Source organism: Cavia porcellus, unplaced genomic scaffold (genome assembly GCF_034190915.1).
Source record: "Cavia porcellus strain 051 isolate PalLab524CR breed Dunkin Hartley unplaced genomic scaffold, mCavPor4.1 scaffold_13, whole genome shotgun sequence".
NCBI lineage: Eukaryota > Metazoa > Chordata > Mammalia > Rodentia > Caviidae > Cavia > Cavia porcellus.
In genome coordinates, this window is record NW_026947496.1 from 15,788,522 (window position 1) to 15,810,735 (window position 22,214).

At 37.3% G+C, this 22,214-nt stretch overlaps 1 protein-coding gene across 1 annotated transcript in view; it reads left to right on the forward strand.

Annotated features, from left to right (window-relative positions):
* Sycp2l (synaptonemal complex protein 2 like) overlaps positions 1-22,214 on the forward strand; it is a 71,994-nt gene that overhangs the window by 36,454 nt on the left and 13,326 nt on the right. Inside the window, exons 22-23 of the mRNA XM_063259712.1 lie at positions 3,297-3,370; positions 3,548-3,617. Of these exons, the coding sequence (XP_063115782.1) occupies positions 3,297-3,370; positions 3,548-3,617 (144 nt within the window). The remainder of the gene's footprint in view (positions 1-3,296; positions 3,371-3,547; positions 3,618-22,214) is intronic.

Sequence of the window (22,214 nt, forward strand, 5' to 3'; positions counted from 1 at the left end):
AATTTAGCAAATCCCGTTAGTCTACCATGCATGAGGCTCTGGGTTCAATGTCTCATACCCTGCCATCCCCCACTCCCTCCCGCCAGCCAAACAGCACAATACCAAACAATCTAGCAAACTGAATTCAGTAGCTAGATACTTCGCCATGATCCTGTCGCTGGTCAATGTATTTTGTGCTCCCTCCTCCTGCCATGGCCCTTTACCATGCTGCCCTGCCCTGCAACCAGCTGACACCTCTATGAACTGAGGTAAAATAAATTTTTCCTCTAACTTGTAGATGTTGAGTATTTTGTCCCAGCGATGAGAATAGTGACTAAGACACCCAGATACATATAAAAAGTGCTCAGCATCATTAGACATCAAGGAAATGCAAATTGAAACCACAATGAGACACCATCTCACCCCAGGTAACATGGCTGTTCTCTAAATGGACCACTGGGCACCGGTGTGGACAAAAACGAGGAGGAAAAGGAATTTGAGTACGTGGTTGGTGGGAATGTAAATCAGGACAGCTATTATGGGGAACAGTACGGAGATTCTTTAGAAAACTAACACTTGGTGTGTTCTACGATCCAGCTTTCCACTTCTTGATGTATTCAAAGTCAGTAAGATGAGCACACCAAAGAGGTGCCTCCGTGGCCAGGTTTATGGTGACACTGGTCACCATAGTGTGATTATGGGATCCACCTCAGCGGCCATCAGCAGATGGATGGATGAAGGAAATTGCTACATATATACAAGGGAGTAGTTTTCAGCCATACAGAAATAAAAATCTGTTTTTGCAGCAAAATGGGCAGAATTGTGTTAAGCCAGAAGTGACAAGGACCTCAAGTTCTTACTTACGCAGAAGCTAAAGCTGATCTTAAGTAGAATAATGATTCCTAAAGATGGGGTCTGGGGTGGGGAGATGTGGGGAGAGAGAGGCAGGGCTTGGATTTGATCAGTGTGTGCCATATTCACGAATGGAGGTGTCACACTAAACTTATGTGAAGTTCATTTATGTAAATTTGAATCCATTGTGCTCTGATTTGGAGTGTAATGAGTTATTCCTGAAAGGGGAATTGAGAAAATGATCCTATTTGTAATAATATAAAGCATAGAATATTTAGGAATAAATTTAATCAAGGAGACAGAAGGCCTGTGTAACTCAAAACTTGCAAGGCATTGAGAAAAAACCAAAGACACAAGTAAATGGAAAGGTATCCCATGTTCATGGATTGGGAGAACTAATATTGTCAAAGTGTCCACATTATTACACAAAACCCACAGGTTTCTGCAAGCTTAATAAAAATTTCAGTGACTTTTTCATCAAGAACAATCCTAAAATTTGTACAAAACCACAAAAGACTCTTAAGTAGCCAAAGCAGCCTTAAGAAAGAGCAACAAAGCTGGACACATCATACTTACATTTCAAACTGTGTTACAAGATAAAACTTGGCACAAACAGATGCAGACCAGTGGAATGGAATTGAGAGCTCAGTAATAGCCAGCTACTCATTCAGAAGAATTCTGAGGACACGTGGCAGAGAAAGTCTCTTCAGGGAGTGGTGAGAAAACCAGGTACCTACAAATACAGTAATGTAATTGGACTCCTACCATATAAAATTAAATGGATTAAGGGCATAAATATGGAAACTAATCTCTTAGGAAAATAGATGTTTTTCTTTTTTTTGAGACAAGGTCTTATGATGTTGCACAGGCTGAACTTGAATTCGCAATCCTCTGGCCTCATACTCCCATAGAGCTGGGTTATAGGTGATCCCCACTGTCCCTGGCTGAAACAGCTTCTTGATATTGGTCATGGCAGCGTTTTGGGGATGTGTTACGGGGCACCCAGCCAAGATTCTCAACTGCCTATGTGAGGGGTGTGGCAAAGTATAAAATAAGAAACAGACAAAGTTAGTACTGCGTGATGGGGGTCTGGGAGGCCAGTGCCTCAGGACAAAGACCCAGGTGCACCACACCAGGCACTGTTTGTTGGGTGTGTACAATGCAGGGGCTGTATACAGTGACGGGAGGAGCTAGTGAAAAATTCAGAAGGCCATAGCTCAGCAGGAAATAGTCCTGGGATGCCTCAAGAGGGCAGAGATGATCTGAAGCTTAGAGGGAGCTTATTCTGGAGTATTTTTCATCTCAGTAGTCTTGGTGGGAGAAGATAGCCCATCCAGAGAGTTAATGAGAGGTCTCAAAAGGGTGATTCCATAATCCCAAGCCTCCATTTATCTCTTAGGGAAGTACGCAAAATTAGCCATTATAAATTTGCGGTTCCCAATAATAAACCAAAACAAGCAGCAAAAATAAGTAGGATCATATCAAACCAAAAAGCATCTGGTAATACAGTAAACACCCAGCAACCTATAGAATTTAAATATTTGCAAAGTACATATCTGATAAAAGATGTTCAAACTGTGCTGTATAATGAATTCAGATAACTCAATAGCAGAAAACCAAATTAAAAATGGGTAAAGTAACAAGGAGACATTTTTCCAAAGAAGATAGACAAATGTACAAGTATATGTGAAGATTACTAGTCATCGGCAAAATGTAAACCACACAATGAGCTGTCACTTCTTGTCAGGATGGCTATTACAAAAAGGAGGAAACCTGTGGAGAAAATGTAGGGAAATGGAAATGCTTATACAGGGTTGGGGACATGGAAATGGGTACTGACTATAGAACAGTATTCAGATATTCCTCTATTGATTAAAAGTGATCCAATAATTCCCCTTTTAATTATACACCCAAGAGCTGAAGAGTTATCTGTACTCCTGTGTCTGGTGCAATGTTTTCAATTGCCAAGATATGGAAACGGGCTAAATGTCCATCACTGGATAAGCATATCATGTTACATCATGGAAAATAGTACCTTCCATATTTCATGGCAAGAAAATGCTATTCGTGACAAAGTGAATGGGCTTAGAGGACCCACTGTCCTGGGGAAATTAACCAAAGGCGGCAGTACCATATAACCTCCCTTGCACGTGGAACCTGGGGTGGCCAAGCTAATAGAAGCAGAGAGTGAAATAACAAAGGAGCCACACAGCTGAGGCGGCAGGAATCTTGCTCATGTGTTCGGGGCCGACTGGCAGCTACTAAGGTCGCCGATGCCGTTGATATTGACTGTTTTATCTCCTGATCTGCACACCTAATAGTCACGCATACTCTGAAAGGTAGAAAGCTTTTTGCTTTATCTAAGACAGTGTTCCATCTTTTTATGATAGTATTTAATGGAGCAGTAGTGAAACATTTGCCTTTGTTTCTTGGGTTCATTTAAAACTGTTCTCTCTAATACTTAGAACTTCAAAGTCCTCACTCCGCGAGTGACCTCTTTTCCTTTGAGGACTCAGAAGTTGAAGAGGATTTGTCTCAGGTATTATTTAATTGTTGCTTGGCTGGTTTTCTAGAATTACATTTGTATAATGTGTCACACTTTTGTTTTAAAGAACACTGTAACACCACTTTCTTCTTAGCAATTCTATTGACATAATCATACATATATTCAATTTGTGTTCTATTTTTTTGTATGTATGTCCTGTTTGTGTCGTAGATTATAACCCAAGAGTCATTAATGGAAAACACAGGTTTTAAACATAAGCTGGAAAACTTGGAAGACAAAGGTGAGAAAATAATAAACATTTTGCAGAATAAAATAAAATTAATCGGGGCCGTTATTCTGGTTGCCATGGATAAAAAATCAGCTTAGGGAGGGTCTAATGCTAGGGCCTGGAGTCAGCTGCATGAGCCGCTTCCTGCTCCAATGTTCACGAGGGCCCAGGGAAGGAGCAAGGGCCCAGCTTGGAAGCAGAAGGTGCCATGCTGAGGAAGAGGTGGCCGGGGACTTGGAGCAGCCACCCGGCCAGGCCTCCACTGCAGCCCCTGAGTGGAGGCCCAGGGAGCTTCCAGGAGCTTGTTCCATGTAAGTAGGCAGGTTCTCCGTTTGGAAGAAGTAGTCTGAGGAACGTGACCAAGTTATTAGAAGTTCAGAATTCATTTTCTCATGGTACCTAGTACAGAAATCTCCAAGGTGGTTCTCAATGTTGTATAACAATGCATGAGATGTGAATATTTACAAATCACTCTGTAGTATATTCTTTGTGATCTTTCTCAATTGCGTATCTTCTTTACATTTTAAATTAAATATCAAAAGGTTTCAAGTGGTTTAAAGTACATGTAGTACATGTAGTGGTTTAAAGTACAAATATTTTTGAATGTCTGGTTTTAGGCGTTGCTATTTTAAACACTCAGATGCCCCACCTGAAACCCACATCTACCATTTTTCCTTTATAAGGGGATAGTGTCTTTCCTTTTGTGTTTGATTCCACTGCCTCTGTTTTTTCACTTTTGCACTGTGAAAAACACTGCACTCTCACAAGACACTGTCACATGTGTGCAGGGTGATTAGGAAGCGAACGCCTGTGCAGCAGCATAAGCCGAAAACAAGAAAACTGGCTTAGAATCCATCCACACTGGCCCATTCCTGTTCACTTCTTCCCTTCTGAATAGTCACTTACTGTTCTGAAAATCCTCTCATGAAAATCCTGCTAGCTGGGTGTGGTGGTACAGACATAATGCCAGCACTCTGGAAGGCTGATCTCAGGTTTGCGCTGAGTCTAGGCAATTTACCAAGACCCTGTCTCAACACTAAAAACCAAAGTGTGAGGGCTGGGACAGAGCTCAGTGTGGAGAACCTAGGTTTAAATCTCAGGACCCCCCAAAACATAAAACCTCAACCAAAACCTACTTCATCGTTTTACTTTCTATGTATTCCTAAATAGCTCAGGTTTATCAAACTGATTCAAACTGTAAACAAATGATACCACACTATGTGTATCTTGTGCTTTTGCTCAGTCATCCTTTGATGCTGACGCTGTAGGTGAAGGATACGGCTCTTCACCAAAATTCAGCACTCAGAAATGCAAATATACCGTAATTTATCCATTCCAGTGTTACAAGACATTTGGATTTTGGAACATCTTTATTTTTCTAAAGCCACTCTGAAGAATCATGTATATTTCTGTGAACATGTATGAATCATCTTTTGTAGTTAATATTTTTATGAGTAGAATTTCTGGGTTATAAAGTGTGCTTGTGTGTAATAATTTTGATATTGTGGCAAAATAACGTTTTAATAGCTGTGTCTGTTGATTTACTTTCTTAGCAACTCTTGGTATTTTAAATTTCTGACATGTGTGCGTTGAAATTTTAATTCAACTACCCCTGATTTTGGTTTAACATCATTTTGAATATTAGCCAATGTCCTTGCTTATGTAGTGTACAGAATGTCTTCCTCCACCATCTACAGAACTGTCATTTTATAAATACCCCTGGCAATTTGTCAGATCTCAGTTCTGGGCTCTTCTCTCTGGTTACCTATCGTATAAGACCATCTTTCTTTCTGTGGTTTGTACTTCTGTGTCTTGATGGTGTGTTTGTGATTTTTTTTTTTTGTACTGGGGATCGAACTCACGACCTCATGCTTGCTAGGCAGGTACTTATGCTGCTGAACTAAATCCCCAGCCCTTGTGATCAGTTTTTTAATAGACAAAAGTTTTTAGGTTTACTGAATTCTAATTCATAAATTTTTGTGGTTATATAAAATTCTTTCCTGCCAAAAATTCAGATAATATGTTATTTACTATGTTAATACATTTCATGCTATATATTTCTCTAGATACGTGTTAGATAACTCTCATAATATGTAGTATTTGTTTAGCTTTAAATGCCATATTAAACTTTGCTTCATTGGTCCAAAGTCTACTTAAAAGTCTAGGGTTTCTTTTTTGTCTTTTTGAAACAAGGTTTTTCACTATATAGTTCAGGCTGGCCTTGAATTCACTTTATAGCCCAGGTTGGCCTTCACTCATGGTGACCCTCTTGCCTCAGTCTCCCAAGTGCGGGGATTACAATGTGCCACCATGCCTGGCACTAAGTGTAGTTCTTAATTCCCAAAAGTATAGAGTTTTCCTAACTGTTTTTCTACTTTTTTAGTTTGGTTGCATTACAGCTTGGGAACGTGGTCTGTATACTTATTTCCTTTGACAGTTTGAGTTGTATTTATAGTGTGCTTAGTACAATTCATGCCAATTAAAAAGTTGTTAATTTGTGGTTAAATGAATGTATTTCACAATCATTAAAGTATATATACCTAGATTTAGTAGCATATGTGTATTTACTATATAACATTTGTTAGCAATACTGTTCGAATCTTACTCTCTAATTTTTGTTAGTCTATCAATTACTAAAATAATGTTAAAGCCCTTCATTATGATTAAGTATCTGCTAATTTCTCTTGTTTAATTTTTATTTTGAATAAATAAAAATATGATATTAGGTAAATTTAAGTAACCTAATATTTATCTTAAGGTGTATTAAAACTTTCATCATAAAGTAACTTTATTTAGAGTAATGTTTTTGCCTTTAAGTGTTCTTTTGTTCAAATTTTCTAAGCTGGGCATAATGACTCCTGTAATCCCAGCACCTGACAAGGGCAGGAGGATTGCTGTGTCTGAGGCTAGCCGAGGCTACATTGTGAGTCCAGACCAGCCTGAACTACATAGTGTGAACCTGTATAAAAACTTTTGTCTACAATGCAATGCTGCCTATTTTTGATGTATATATTTACATTTATGCTAATGTCACTTGTAAACAGCCAGTAGTTGGACTCCTGTGTCCTTTGCTTCATAGACTAGAATATTTAATCTATTCATATGTAATGTAATTATTTTTGTATAATGTGCCAGTTTATGTTCTCTGTGTGCCAACCATTCTTTCTTTTCTAATATCTTTGTATTTTGCTAGAATGTTTCCTCATTTTCAGTTGTACTCATTTGTGTGAGGTATGATTAACAAATATAAACATTTATTACAGTAAAAGACACATTGCCATTAATCCCCTCAAAATACCCCCTTCACTTTGCAAACACTTATCCTATCCCTCTGAAGCAGTTCTAGAGTTCTTTTTCCCAATCGCGTTTAATTGCTGTCTTGACATCCTGAATCAATTCAAAATACCACCTTTCATGGTCATTTTGACTTTAGGAAGAGCCAGAGTCACTTGAGCCAGATCTGGTGAATGAGGTAGATGAGGGCAAACTGTAACGGTTTTACATTCTGTTGGAGGGGAGTTGCAGTAGCATTCGGTGTAGTTTTGATCATGAAGAGATGAAAGAAAACTTACAGAAGTGCTCCAGAAAGTGGTAAGAACGAGAGAATAAGTGTTCAAAAATGAGACAACATTTTAAAGGGTATAAATGTGGCTTTCACTGTAAAAAAAAAATACTAAACATTCACTGTCTATTTGGACCATGCCCTGTTACGGTTTGTGTCTGGAGTCCCCCCAAAGGCTCATGTGGTCACAGGAGCAGGCTTTTCGGAGGCAGCTGAATCTAGTGTGAGACTGATGCATAGTGCAGTGCTGGGATCCAGGTGCTGGTGTGAAGGGCGAGTGGCTGCTGGATCAGTCCACTGACTGAACTGGCTCTTCCCTAACCCCGGCAGTGTGGGTAAGAGAGAAAGGGCAGAAAGAGGCCTGTTCCCCACTTTTTTGATTGTGTTGCTTTTGGTATCTTCCACCTCTGCATGTGCCACTCTGATTCGAGGCCGGAAGACTAAGGACTGAAACTTCTACAAACTGAGCTAAATAAGCCTTTCTTTCCTTAACTGTGAGCATTTTGTCTCAGCCGTGAGAGAATAGTAAGACAATTCCATATATGCAGTGCTGTCTTCCTCTATTATATAGGACCATAAGACTTTTCAATTCTATTGGGCAACTCTAACCACATTATGTGTTGATTTTAATTTTATTTTAAAATTTAAAGTAGAATTCAAAATTTGCTTGTCTAAATATACCTGTCTCACTTCTATTCTTGAATAAATTGTACTGTGTATATAATACCAGATTGACACATTTTTTTCAATTAGAATGTCAAGTTATTGTACTGCTTTTTATCTTTTATTCTTGCTCATGGAAATTTAACTGCCAAATTTAATTTGGCTTTGAAATAATTTTTTGCCCCTCTGAATATGTGAGAGGTTTTCAACTTACCTTTGGTAATTTTTCACCTATTATAATTTAAGTATAGTCCCTTTGTGTTATTTCCCTGGGTACTAATAGGGAATCTTGAGTATATACTTCTTTCATCAGTTCTAGAAAGTGCTCAGCCATTATCTCCTCAAATGTATTGATTCTGGCTCTTAATTCTTCTGGAACATTAAATATGTAATATCAGGTTTGTGTTTAAATTTTAAAAAATATACAGTAAAAGACACATTGCCATGAATCTTCTCAAAATACCCCTCCCCCAGCACACTTTCCCATCATACTTGCCACTTTCTGCAGCAGCTCTGGAAGTGCTCTTTCGTGCATGTCTTTGGTTGCACTGTCATGGTTGCACTGATAGTCTGAATTGATTCCTTTCCTGGAGTTTTGACTTTCAGAAGAATCTGTGGATCCACAGTGCCAGATCCAGCAAGTAAGGTGGTTGAGGACATACAGTAATGTTTTCACAAGCCTGCCTTTCTGTGGCATGGTACTTGGAAGCAGCATTCTCTATATTTTTGATCATACTTCATCAAGTCCTTGTAGAAGAGGACTTGCAGAGCTGCTTCAGAAAGTGGCAGGGATGATGGGTTAAGTGTATTAGGAAACAAAGGGGAGGATTCTAAGGGAAATGCATGACATATGGCTTCCACTTTTATATTTAAAAAAGATTCGCTGTTTCTGTTTCTTTTATCTTTTTATTTTTGGTACTAGAAATTAAACTCAGGACTTTGTGCTTGCCAGGCTTGTGCTTGTGCCCCTGAGCTGTATCCCACCTCCCTTTTTTTGGAGACAGGGTTTCACTATGCAGTTCAGGCTAGTCTTTACCTCACTTTGTAGCCCAAGTTGGCCTCAGACTTGCTGCAATCCTCCTGTCTCAGCCTTCTGAATGCCAAGATTACAGACGTGCACCACCATGCCCAGCCTTCACTGTTTCTTGATCAGCTCTCAGTTCCCTCTCATCATGTACTCCACCGTGCCTTAAACCACTCAGGCCTATTTTTCTTTCTTTCTTTCTTTTCTTTTTTTTTTTTTTTTGCTTTATTTGCATACTGAGTAATGTTGTTTTTTTCACAACTACCCCTTCACTATAAATGTTATTATAACTGTCATTTATCAGTAAATTTTCATTTCTAGAAATCATTTGGTTCTTTATAGGTCTGCTAGGTCATTTTGCATATTGCCTGATTCCTACAGATATTTTAAAGCTAGGTTTTGTTTAAAGAGAGTAGATGTTTTTAACAATGTGTGTCTTAGAATTCTGGTAGCTAAAGTTTTCTTGATTATTGAACCCTTCTGATACTTGTTTCTGCTGCCTCCTGCTCGTGGCTCACTGCTTCCTTCTGTGTTTAATAGTCCTCATCCATTTATCTGTTTGCACCTTGTCATTTTCCTTAGAAATTACTTATAATCTTCTTTTGAAGTAGGGTAAAATGATCTACTTCTTTACCCTTTTGTTCTTGTTGAATTAATATTTTTTGGCTGGAATTCTCCTGTATCTAATTTTGGAATTCTTTTCTATTTGCCTGCCTTTTTTCCTTCCTTCTTTCTCTTTTCTTTGCATTTTCCAGGCAACTCATCTTAAATGTTTCTTTTCAAATATGAGTTATGCCTGTTTCTACTAATCAGACATTTTTTCTTAGTTCTGTCATTATTGTGTGTTTTGTTACCTTCTTAAAGCTTCAAAATTATTTCACTGTATGGTCTTTTTTCTTTTAAAAAATATTTGATTGTAACTTTTAACTTAGGTTGACAGTATAAATTAATCTACTTATTCCTTGAAGACTTATTCCTTAATCTACTTATTCCTTGAAGACTTTGTAATTCTCCAGTCTTGCAGCATTGATTTTATTTTCTAAGTGGTATTTTTAAAATCTGTGCTCTTCCTTCTGATCTTTTGCTTGTATCCTTAATGTCCTTGCTCTACATCCCGCAAGTAAACTTCATAATATGTTTAATATTAAAGTTTTGTTTGTTTTTATAATATATATTCAAATGCATGCAAATTTTATTCATGTATAGGGCACAGTTATCTCACTTTTTATTTCATTAGGTTTGAACATTGTGTATATTAATGAAATGCCATGTAATTTTTTTTATTTAAAGGAAAAAAAAACCAAAACAGTATAAGGGTATAAGTAATACAGAACTACGAAAAAGGGTAAGAAATCACTAGTTAATAGATTACATATTGTGATCTTAAAAAATAGTTGTTCAAGTTACAGGATTAAAGCATACAAAGTGGACATTCAAACAGTGAGACTGCAGACTGTTGTGTTCAATGATTCAGCAAAAACTCAGTAATATGGTCTTCTATTTTAACACACCTAAACACACTTGCAGTTGTATCCTTTAGAGCACTTTTTTTCCTCTTTTTTACAACAAAATTTACACATTTTGAGTTTTATTACTCCCATAGTTCTTATTACTTTTTTTGGAACAGAATAAAACCAAATATGACAAAACAGTCAAAACAAACGATAGACATAGCACATGATGTAAAAACAGAATAAAAGGTGATCAACAATGGTTACCATAATGCCTCTTGCTTCCTTAAAAAGAATTGCCTATATCATTAGGTATAATAAAATTGAACAAAACGGTACAGAACAAGACCAATAAAACCTATAACATTGGAGACATTACAGGACTTCAAAAGAAGATAATAGACAAACCAGAATGGGCATCATAGTGAATCTTAGTGCCTTCAAAGTAGTTGCCTATACCCTCAAACTTGATACTATCAAACAGAACAGAACAGAGTAAAGTCAGTCAAAACAAGATAGTGGGAGTAATACAGGGCTTCGAATCAAGTTAATAGGAAATCAAAAAAGTTACTATAATATATCCTGCTAATTTTTTTGATTTTTCCCTTAATTAAAAAATAATAAATTTTTTATGAATAAGGAGGAGATTGAGATAAAAGAGGACATAACAACATAACAATACAGGTCAAAGCATGACAATTTCAGCAACCTAGTGCTTCACCACAAGATAACGCAACAATAGTAGTTACAATAGTGTCTCTTTCCTTGAAATATTTGAATATAACTTCATATACTATAGCATCAAACATATCAAAACAGTGTGAAACCATTCAAGTGTATGAAAGTATTAGAGTATTTAGAACCAGCTAACGGAAAACGAACAATGGTTTCTATATTATCTCTTTGCCTATAAAAATTTTTGTTTATACTATCACATATAATAAAATCCAGTAAGATACAACATGATAAAACCAACGGAGACAGAAAAGTAACAGTTTGGTGGGACTTCAAGACAGGATGGTATTATATCAGCACTAGCTATTAAGATGTCTGGTTTTCTTCAAAATAGCTGTTCATTTCATCACAGGTAATAATACCAAACAGCCCAAAATAAAGCCATTCCAATTAATGAGTGAAAACTTCATAAGGCTTCAAAGCCACATAATGGGGAATCATGATTACCACATACTGTTATATATTTGAATCATTTCTTACAATAGGAAAACTATTTGGTATTTATACATGTGAATTTGATTTATTTCACTTAACGAGTAAGGTCTCAAGCTGCGTCCATTTATTAATAAATATCTCAATGTGATCCTTCTTTATAGCTGAGTAGTACTCCATTGTATAAAAATACAGCTTTTTTATCCATTCCTCAGTTGATGGACACTTGGGTTGTTTCCAAGATCTGGCGATTACAAATTGTGCTGCTATAAACATAGGTGCACATATATCACTGTGGTATGATGCTTTCAGTTCTTCTGGGAATATGCCTAGAAGTGTGGAATAGCTGGAACAAATGGGACTTTCAATCTCAGCTTTTTGGGAAATCACCAGACTGACCTTCACAATGGTTGCACCAGTCTACACTCCCAACAACAGTGCAGGAGTGTTCCTTTTTCCCCACAGCCTCTCCAGCATTTTTTGTTGATGGTTTTCTTGATCCTGGTCATTCTTTCAGGAGTGAGATGGAATCTCAGTGTGGTTTTAATTTGCATTTCTCTAATGACTAATGATGATGAACATTTTTTCATGTATTTATTTGCCGTTTGTATTTCTTCATCTAAGGAGTGTATTCATCTCAGATGCCCATTTTTGGATCAGATCTTTGAATTTTGGGGGTCTGTTTTTTAAATTCTTTATATGTTTTAGACAGAAGTCCTTTGAGAGAGAGTTCACTAAGATTTTTTCCCAGCTTGTGGGTTTTCTTTTCACTATGTTGGAGATTTCTTTTGACATGTAGAAACTTTGTAATAAGAGGTGTTCCCAGTTACTGATTCTGGGAAGTATTTCCCATGCGGTTTGAGTCCTGTCCATGAATTCTCTACCTACTCCTATGTCTTCAAGGTTTCTACCCAGTTTGTCTTCCAATAGATTTAGTGTTTCTGTTTTAATATTCAGATCTTTGATCCATTTAGATTTTAATTTAGTACACAGTGATAGGCATGGCTCTAGTTTTAGTTTTCGGCAAATGGAGAGCCAGTTTTTCCAACACCATTTATTAAAGAGATTGTCATTCTTCCAGTGAACCTGTTTGGCTCCTGAGTGTGTTTGTAATTGTGATTGCATCTTCTAATTTATTCCACTGACCTTTGGCTTTGTTTTGACTCCAGTACCATGTTGATTTTACTACTGTTGCTTTGTAGTATAACTTCAAGTCAGGAATTGTGATGCCTCCTTCCTTGCCTTTGTTGCTTAGAACTGTCCTTGCTATTCTAGGTCTCTTCTCGCTCCACATGAATTTTAGGGGTGATTTCTCTAGATCTATGAGATATGTTAATGGTATTTTTGTTGGGATTGCATTGAATCTGTATAAGAATTTTGGGAGAATGTTCATTTTCACAATATTTATTCTTCCTATCCATGAGCAAGGGATATCTTTCCATTTTCTGAGATCATCTTCAATTTCTTTTTCAGGGTATTATAATTTTCCCTGTATAGGTCTTTCACTTTTGTAAAAGTAATTCCTAAATAATTCATTTTTTGTTGTTGTTGTTAGTGTGAAGGGTATGGCTTCTCTTATTTCTTTCTCTGTGAATTTGTTGTTAGTGTATAGGAATGCTATTGATTTTTGAGTATTGATTTTGTATCCAGCTACATTACTGAATTTATTTATTATATCTAAGAGTCTTTCAATGGAGTTTAGGGGGTCTTCTATGTAGAGTATCATGTCATCTGCAAACAATGATAATTTAACTTCTTTTCCTATCTTTACCCCTTTTATTTCTCTCTCGTCTAATTGCTCTGGCTAGTATTTCCAGTGCTATAGGAGTGGTGATAAAGGACATCCTTGTCTTGTGCCTGATTTTAAAGTAAAGGTCTTCAGTTTTGAGCCATTTAGTATGATACTGGCTGTTGGTTTGTCATAGATGGCCTTTATTATATTGAAGTAAAGACCATCTATTCCAATTTTCTGTAAAGTTCTCATCATGAATGAGTGTTGGACCTTATCGAAAGCTTTTTATGCATCTATAGAAATGATCATGTGATTCTTACTTTTGGCTTTATTGATATGGTGGATTACATTTATTGATTTACGTATGTTGAACCATCCCTGCATGCCTGGGATGAATCCCACTTGGTCATGGTGTATAATTTTCTTGATGATTTGCTGCATCCTATTTGCCAATATTTTATTGAGGATTTTTGTATCTGTGTTCATTGGGGAGATTGGTCTATAGTTCTTTTTTTAGTTGGATCTTTTTTGGTACTAGAATAATATTTGCTTCCAGGAATGACTTAGGAAGGATTGCTTCCCTTTCAATTTCATTGAAAAGTTTGAGGAGTGTTGGCATAGGCCTTCTTCGTATTTCTTGTAAAATTCTGCAGTGAATCTGTCTGGGCCTGGGCTCTTCTTTGTAGGTAAGGACTTAATTACATTTTCAATTTCATTAGTAGAAATTGGGTTATTCAGCAGTTTTACATCCTCTTGACCTAGCTTTGTTTCTGGGAATCTCTATTTCTTCTGTATTATCAAATCTTTGAGAACAGAGGTTTTCGAAATAGGTATTGATCATCTTCTGTATTTCTATAGAGTCTGTAGTGATTTCACCTTTTTCATTTCTTATTGCATGAATTTGAGCTTTTTCTTCCCTTTTTAAAATAAGGTTGGCTAGGGGCTTATGAACTGTATTTATTCTTTTAAAGAACCAACTCTTTGATTCATTGATTCTTTGGATTGTTTTCTTAGTCTCTATTGCATTGATTTCTGCTCTGATTTTTATAATTTCCTCTCTTTTGGCTTTGGGCTTGACTTGCTCTTCTTTTTCTAGCTGATGGAGGTGTAGCATCAGGTTATTTATTTGTATTTGTTCTGTTTTCCTGATGTGGGAACTCATTGCAATAAACTTTCCTCTGAGGACGGCTTTCATTGCATCCCACAGATTCCAGTAAGTTGTATCTGTATTTTCATTTTCCTGTAGGTATTGTTTAATTTCTTCAATTTCCCCTGTGACCCTCTGATTATTCAGGAGTGTGTTATTCAGTTTCCATGTGTTTGTGGGATTTTTGCAGTGTCTTTTATCATTAACTTCTAATTTCAAAGCGCTATGATCCGATAACATGCAAGGGATAATTTCAACTCTTTTGCATTTATTCAAATATGTTCTGTGAGCTAATATGTGGTCTGTTTTAGAGAATGACCCATGTACTGCTGAGAAGAATGTGTATTGTGATGTTGTTGGATGGAACACTCTGTATATGTCTATCAAGTCCATTTGTTCACATGTGTGATTCAGTTCTGTTATTTTTTTCTTTCTTTTTTTTTTTTTTTTTTTTTTTGTCTTTTTCCTTTCTATCGGTACCAGGGATCGAACTCACGACTGCCTGGTTACAAGGCAGGCACTTATGCCGCTGAGCTAAATCCTCAGCCCCTAGTTCTGTTATTTCTTTGCTGATTTTCTGTCTGATTGATCTGTCCCTTGGTGTCAATGGTGTGTTAATGTCTCCTGTTACAATTATGTTACTGATAATTTTATTTTTCATTTCTGTTAATGCTTGTTTTATATAACTGGGTGCTCTGGAATTTGGTGCATATATATTTATGATAGTTATGTCTTCCTCTTGAAGTTTTCCCCTAATGAGTATGTAGTGACCTTCTTTGTCTCTTATTATTGTTGGTTTAAAGTTCACATTTTCTGAAAACAGAATGGCTACTACTCGTTTTTTGGGGGGGTGGTTCCTGTTGCGTGAAGTATTGTTTTCCATCCTTTGACTTTCAGTCTGTGAGTATCCTTCTGGGTCAGATGGGTTTCCTGTAAACAGCATATGGTTGGATTCTGTTTCTTGATCCATTCTGCCAGTCTGTTTCTTTTAATTGATGCATTGAGACCATTTACATTAATGATTAGAACTGTTATATGTTGGTTTATTGTTGACATGTTATCTTTCTGCTGTTGCATCTTTGTCTTTCTGTTCTGTTTAATTATCTGCTTTGCTTAGTGGTTTTTTCCTAAGTGTATCTAAACTGTCTTTCAATATTTTTTGCAGGGTTGGGTTGGTGATCATGACATTCTCCAGCTGTTCTTTGTCATGCAAGTATCTTATTTCACCATCGATTTTGAAGGATAGTTTTTCAGGGTACATCAGTCTAGGTTGGAAATCATTTTCCTTTAGGATCTGGAATACTTCACTCCATGCTCTTCTTGACTTTATTGTTTGTGCTGAGAAGTCTGCTGTGATTCTGATAGGTTTTCCTTTACAGGTGATCTGTCTTTTCTCTCTGACAGCTTTTAATAATCTATTCTTGTGCTGGATTTCTAGGATGGTGATTATTATATGTCTGGGTGTAGTTTTATTTTGGTTATGACTATTTGGAGTTCTGTACGCTTCACTGAATCTGATGTTGGTTTCCAATCTCATGCTTGGGAAATTTTCAGCTATTACTTCTCTAAATATCCTCTTGATGTCCTTTATGTTGTTCCCTTCTTTTTCATTAATCCCTATTAATCTTATGTTGTTTTTCTTTGCATCATCTTGCAGTTGTTGAATTGTTATTTCCTGATTCCTTGTTATTTTTAAAAGATCTTTCTTTTCCTGTTCACTAGCTGCAATCTTGTTTTCAAGGTCTGAAATTCTATCTTCACTTTCATTGAGGCGGCTTTTACAGCTTTCAGTGGAGTTTTTGATTTCCTGTATATCTCTGTGCATCTGCTTTATATATTCTGTTTGTTTCGTATATTGCTCATCTGGAGATTCTTTTTGTTTAGTTCCTCCATTTTTTTTAACTGTGTTTTCTTTAGATATATTCAGAATCTCTTTCATTTCTTGTATCATTTCTTCTTTTACCTGGGAGATTATTTCTAGTTTGAATTCCTTTAAAGCTTCCCAGAGTTGCTTGTTTATTTCAGTTGCTATTATGTCCGATATTTGAGGTGTATGGCACATATTTTCTTCTATATACATCGCTCCTAAGGTTTCTTTGGATGGGCTGGAGGTTTGAGATTGTAATTTGGTCTTTTGTTTCGTCATTTTTCTATATTGCTGTGTTTCAAGTGTTATTCAAAAGCTTCTTCAAGTTCTGTTAGAAATCCACTTCTATGCCCTCTGCTCCTGGGACTCTGGCACCCAGTTCCCCCAAGCCTCCGGGCCTCTGGAACCGGTGATGCTCGCCTGCTTGCTTAGAACTCCACAGTCCCAAACAAGCTGGGTTCAGGGGAAAGTGAGCACCCACCTGCTTGCTTAGAACTCCACAGTTCTCCAAGCACAGCCGGAACGGGGAGGCGCATGCAGGTGCCTCAGACCCGCCTAGCTGTTCCAGTGCACCCAGACGGCTTGAGGGTCCCAAACAAGGTGGGCTCAGGGTAAAGGCTCCTGGGGCACTTACCCCAGGATGCCAGGCCTCTGGAACCGGTGGCGCTCGTCTGCTTGCTTAGAACTCCACAGTGCTCCAAGCACACAGGGAGGCGGATGCAGGTGCCCCAGACCCACCTAGCTGTTCCAGAGCACCCAGAAGATGCGAGGGTCCCAAACAAGCTGGACTCCGGGGAAAGTGGGCGCCCGTCTGCTTGCTTAGAACTCCACAGTTCTCCCCCAGCTTCTTTCTCTTCCAGTCCTTCTTATACACTCTCCATGTAATGTTTTGATGTGTATTCATAGACATTGTGTAATAGTTAAATTGTAGGGTGCTCTATACATTCATGTCCCCAATCATCTATCTTATCTTTGTGGTAAAGCTTTGAAAATCCTTTCTGTTAGCTTTTTGACATGTACAGGACATTATAGTTATCAATAGTCACCCTACTTTGCAAAAGCACCCAGAACTTCTGGCTCCTCTAACTGTAATAGCCACCGAACAACAGTTCTTCATAACCCTCTTCTGCCATGCCCTCCCCTGCCCTCCCCTCTCTCCCTCTCCTCTCCCTTCCCTTTCCTCCCCTTCCATCCCCTCCCTCCAGTAGCTCCATTCTGCTCTCAGATTCTGTGAGATCAACCCTAAACTTCTATCACATTGCAGATATATGAAAGAAAATATAGTACCTGTCATTCTGTGCCTGGCTTTTTAACCTGACAAACACCAGTGCCAAGTGTGTTGGCAAAGCCGTAAGGATTTTAATTCTTTTCATAGTGGATGCTATTTCATTGTGCGAACATAGTTTCTTTCCCTGTCGCTCAGCTGATGAACTCTTAGGTTATTTCTCCTTCTTTACTGTTGTGAACAGTACTGCAGTGAACATAGGAGTGCAAATGTCTCTTCCATGTGCTGGTTCCCTTTCCTTTGGCTGTACACCTGGGATTGCTGAACCACATAACAGCTCCCTTTTTAATTTCTTGAGTCTTTTCCATCCTATTTTCCATAATGGCTGCACAAATTTGCGTCCTCGTTGGCAGTGTGCAGGGCCTCCATTTTCTCCACTTGGTTACCACCACTTGATAATTTAGTTACTTTAATTGTAGCTGTTTTGGGGGGTAAGGCAATGTCATTGTGGTTTTATTTGTATTTCTCTAAGTGATGTTGAATAGTTTTTCATGTACTGGTTAGCCATTTTGGATTTCTTTGTTAGAAATGTCTACTTAGAATATTAACCTTTTTAAATTTTTTCCTATTCTGGTTTGTTACTGAGGTTTTGGAACTGCTTCTGTGTTCTGGATATCAAATACTTGTAAGACGTACAGTTTCTGTAGGTTCCATAGTTTGTGGCTTTATTGTTGATTTTTTTTCTTGCTGTGCTTTTTAATATGATACAGTTCCATTTGTCTATTTTTATTTTTGTTCCTTATATCCTGGCATCTCCTCCAAAAAGTCCTTGATCGCTCCAATTTCTTAAAGTGTTTTTCCCATTTTTTTATAGGAGTTAATCTTTGAGTCTTTTGAGTCCATTTTGAGTTTATTTTTATAACTGGTGGATAAGAGCCTGGTTTTATTCTTTATTCATGCGACTATCTCATTTTTCCAGCCATTTATGGAGGATGGTTCTTTCTCCTTATCTGTTTTTAGCACCTTTTGTGAAAACTCAGTTTGCTGTGGGTCCTGGGTTCACGTTCAGGGTCTCTGTTCTGTTCCATTGGCTGACATCTCTGTGTTTATGCCGGGACCCTGCAGTTTTGATTAGTGCAGCTAAGTAGTATGTTGAAGTCAAGTAGCATGGTACCTCCTACCTCTCCTATTTCTTTTCAGTATGGCTTTGGATTGTCAGAGGGTTTTTGTTTTTGGGACAGAGTCTCAGTTCACTATGTAGCCCAGGCCAGCCTCGAACTCACAGTGATCCTCCTGGTTCCATCTTCCCAGTGCTGGGATTATAGACATGTGCCACCATGCCTGGCTAATCAGAGTTTTGTGGTTCCATATACATTTTATAGCTTTTGATAGGGGTTCCATTGAATATGTACATGGATTTGGGTAGTAATGGACTTTTTGAAATATTGATTCTTTTAATCTGTGACAAGATATCTTTCTACTTTGTCCTCTTCCTTTTCTTCAATTTAGAGCTCTTTCATCTCTTTCCTTAAATTTATTCATAGAGGTTTTTGTTTTGTAGCTCCTGCAATTGGGGTTACTTTCTTGATTTCTATTTTAGATACTTCATTACTGGCATATAGTAATCCCAGTGATTTTGATATGTTGATTTTGTGTTGTGCAACCTTAATGAATTCATTAATTAGTTTAATAGGTTTTTGGTGGACTTTGGGGTTTTTCATGTGTCCATGCAAGTAATCTGTAAACAGTGACAGTTTGACATCTATTTCAATTGAATGCCCTTTATTTATTTTATTTTTTTGTCTTTTTTGGTTACCGAAATCGAACCCACAACCTCACACTTGCTAGGTGGGCACTTATGCCACTGAGCCACACCCCTGGCCCTGAGTGCCCTTTATTTCTTTGTCTTGCCTGATTACTTTGACTAGAATGAGGCTGAACAAAAGGGTGGAGCAGGCATCTTTGTGTTGTCCCAGATCTTGGTGAGATCTCAGTGTAATGTTAGCTGCTGATTTATTATTATAAATCAGCTGTAAATAAACCATTATTTATTATAAATAACTGTTATTTATAACGGTTGTTCTGTTGAGGTATACTGTAACTTAAGGTTTTATTCATAAATGAATTACTGAATTTTATTAAGTGCTTTTTTTCTGAATCTGTTGAAGTGACAGTGTGGTTTTTGTCTTTCATTCTGTTGAGGTGGTGTATCACATTTATCAATTTGAAGATACTGGCATATATTCCAGTATCTTTGCATCCCCAGAATGAACCCCAGATGGCCATGAGGAATAAGATTGTAGTGTGCTATTGGATTCAGTTTCAGGATTTAGTTGAGGATTTTTGTGTCTACGTTCATAGACAGTATTTGCCTGTAGTTCCGTTCCATGCCCTTCCCTTCCTTTTCTTCCTCCTCTCCATCCCCCCTTCAAAGCTCCCCCCTCTCTTTCATGTCCTTATCTAGTTCTGATACCACAGTATAATACTAACTTTGTAGAACGTGTCTAGAGAAATTCTATTTTTTTGAGATACAGTACCAATATTGGTGTTCTTTAAATGTTTGTTAGGATTCAGCAGTGAAACCATTTCGTCTTGGAATTTCTGTCAATGGAAGCTTTTTACTGTGATTCAATTTTTTGTTATTAGTTTCTTTAGTTTCATTTGTCTAGGGATTTTTCCATACCCTCTAAGTTATTAAACTTGTTAGCATATGGTTTATAGCGATAATGATCTTTTGTATTGCTGTGGTTATATTGTATTTTTTTCATCTTTGACTTTGAGTCTTCTCTTTTTTCAGTTTGATATTGTATTTCGCTTATCTTTTTGAAGAGTCAACTTTATTTCATGTGTTCTTCGTAGTTTATATTTCATTTATTTCTATTCTGACCTTTGTTGTTTCTATCACTGTATTTGATTTGTTATTTTTCTAGTTACTTGAGACACAAAATTTTGTGTTTACTTGAGATTTTTCTACTTTCCTTTTTTTATTTTAAAGATAATAAAATACAAAAAACAAGACAGGACAAAGCCAATTAAGACAGACAGTGCAATGAAATTTGCACAGAACTTCAGAGCAGGATACCAGGATAACAGTAATAGTTGCCATAGTATATCTCATTATCTTCTCAATAGTTGTCCATTCCATCAGATATAGCAAAATCAAACCAAAACAACACTATAAAACCAATCAAAACAGAATATTGAATATTGAGCAAAACAGTGAGAACAATAATGGCCTTCAAAGACAGGATAGAAGGGAATCCCCCATATTTGCTATGTTGCATACTGTCATCCTTCCAAGAGATGCTCAGACCTCTGGCCCCAGGTCAGCATAATCAACCCAACAAAACAAGCATTTAGTTGCTTTATGTGCCTTAGTTGCTATCAACTCCAACTGACCTCGAAACCATCCAGTTGCTAACCAGGGGCTGGAGAGGGGGGCACTGGACATTTGATTCTTAGCCTGCCTGCAAGTAGGCTCACGGGAGACACTGTGACTTACTGTCTCCCTGGCATGCCCACAGCTTGCTACCGCTTACCAGGAAGGCTGGCTCCTTGCTTTCTTGGTTGGTCCCCCAAGTTCCAGCATGGCTGATTCCCTTTCTACTTTGCTTGATGCAGGTATCATTACCATATAAACTTACCTGTCAGTACTTGTGCTGTGCCCTGAGGTTTTCTTGTGTCTGCATTTTCATTTCAAGAAAATTTAAAAATTTTTCTTTTTTCTTCTTACATATATTTTTTGTACAGAAATAGGTTGACTAACTTCCATTTATTTGTGCAGTTTCCCAAGTTTTTCTAGCCACTGAATTCTCTAGTTTTACTGTATCATGGTCAGAAAAGACATTCAGTATGATTTTGATTTTAAAAATTGTTAAAAATTGCTATGGATGAACCAACCCCAGCCCCCTTCATCACACCTATGGCCACCAATGTCACTAACTTGTGTCACCCTGAGACCACTATCCACCAAGACTACCACAGCACATGGGTGACATTGCATGGATTTGCGTTTTTTCTTTCCTTTTTTGATAAGATTGGCCAGGGGTTTATTGATTTTATTCTTTCAAAGAACCAGCTCTTCTATTCATTAATTCTTTGTGGTGTTTTCTTAGTCTCCAGTGTTAATTGTTGTTCTGATTGTTACAATTTCCTCCCTTGTATGGGCTTTGGGCTTGTCCTGCTCTTCTTTTTCTAGAATTGAGATACAACATTAGGTTATGTATTTGTGCTTGTTCTGTTTTCCTGAAATGAAAATTCACTGCTATAAATTTTCCTTTTAGGACTGCTTACTGGACCCCCACAGGGTCCAGTAATTTGTATTTGCATTTTTGTTTGATTGTAGATGATTTAAAATTTCTTCTGTGGCCTGTTGGTTGTTTAGGAGGATGTTATTTAATTTCCACATGTTTATGAATGTTCTGCAGTTTCTTTAGTCGTTAATTTCCAATTTCATTGCACTATGGTCAGGTAATATGCATGGGATAATTTCATTTCCTTTGCATTTACTTAAGCATGTTCTGTGAGTTAGTATGTGGTCTATTTTAGAGACTGTCCTGTGTGCAGCTGAGAAGACTGTGTTCTGGTGATGTTGAGTGGAACACTCTGAAAACAGATACTATGTCCATTTGTTCACAGGTTTGGTTCAGTTTTGATGTTTATTTGCTGATCTTTTGTCTAGTTGATCTATCTCTTCATGACAGTGGGATATTAAGGCCTTTCATTACAATTACATTATTGCTTATTTAATTTTTCATGTCTACTAATATTT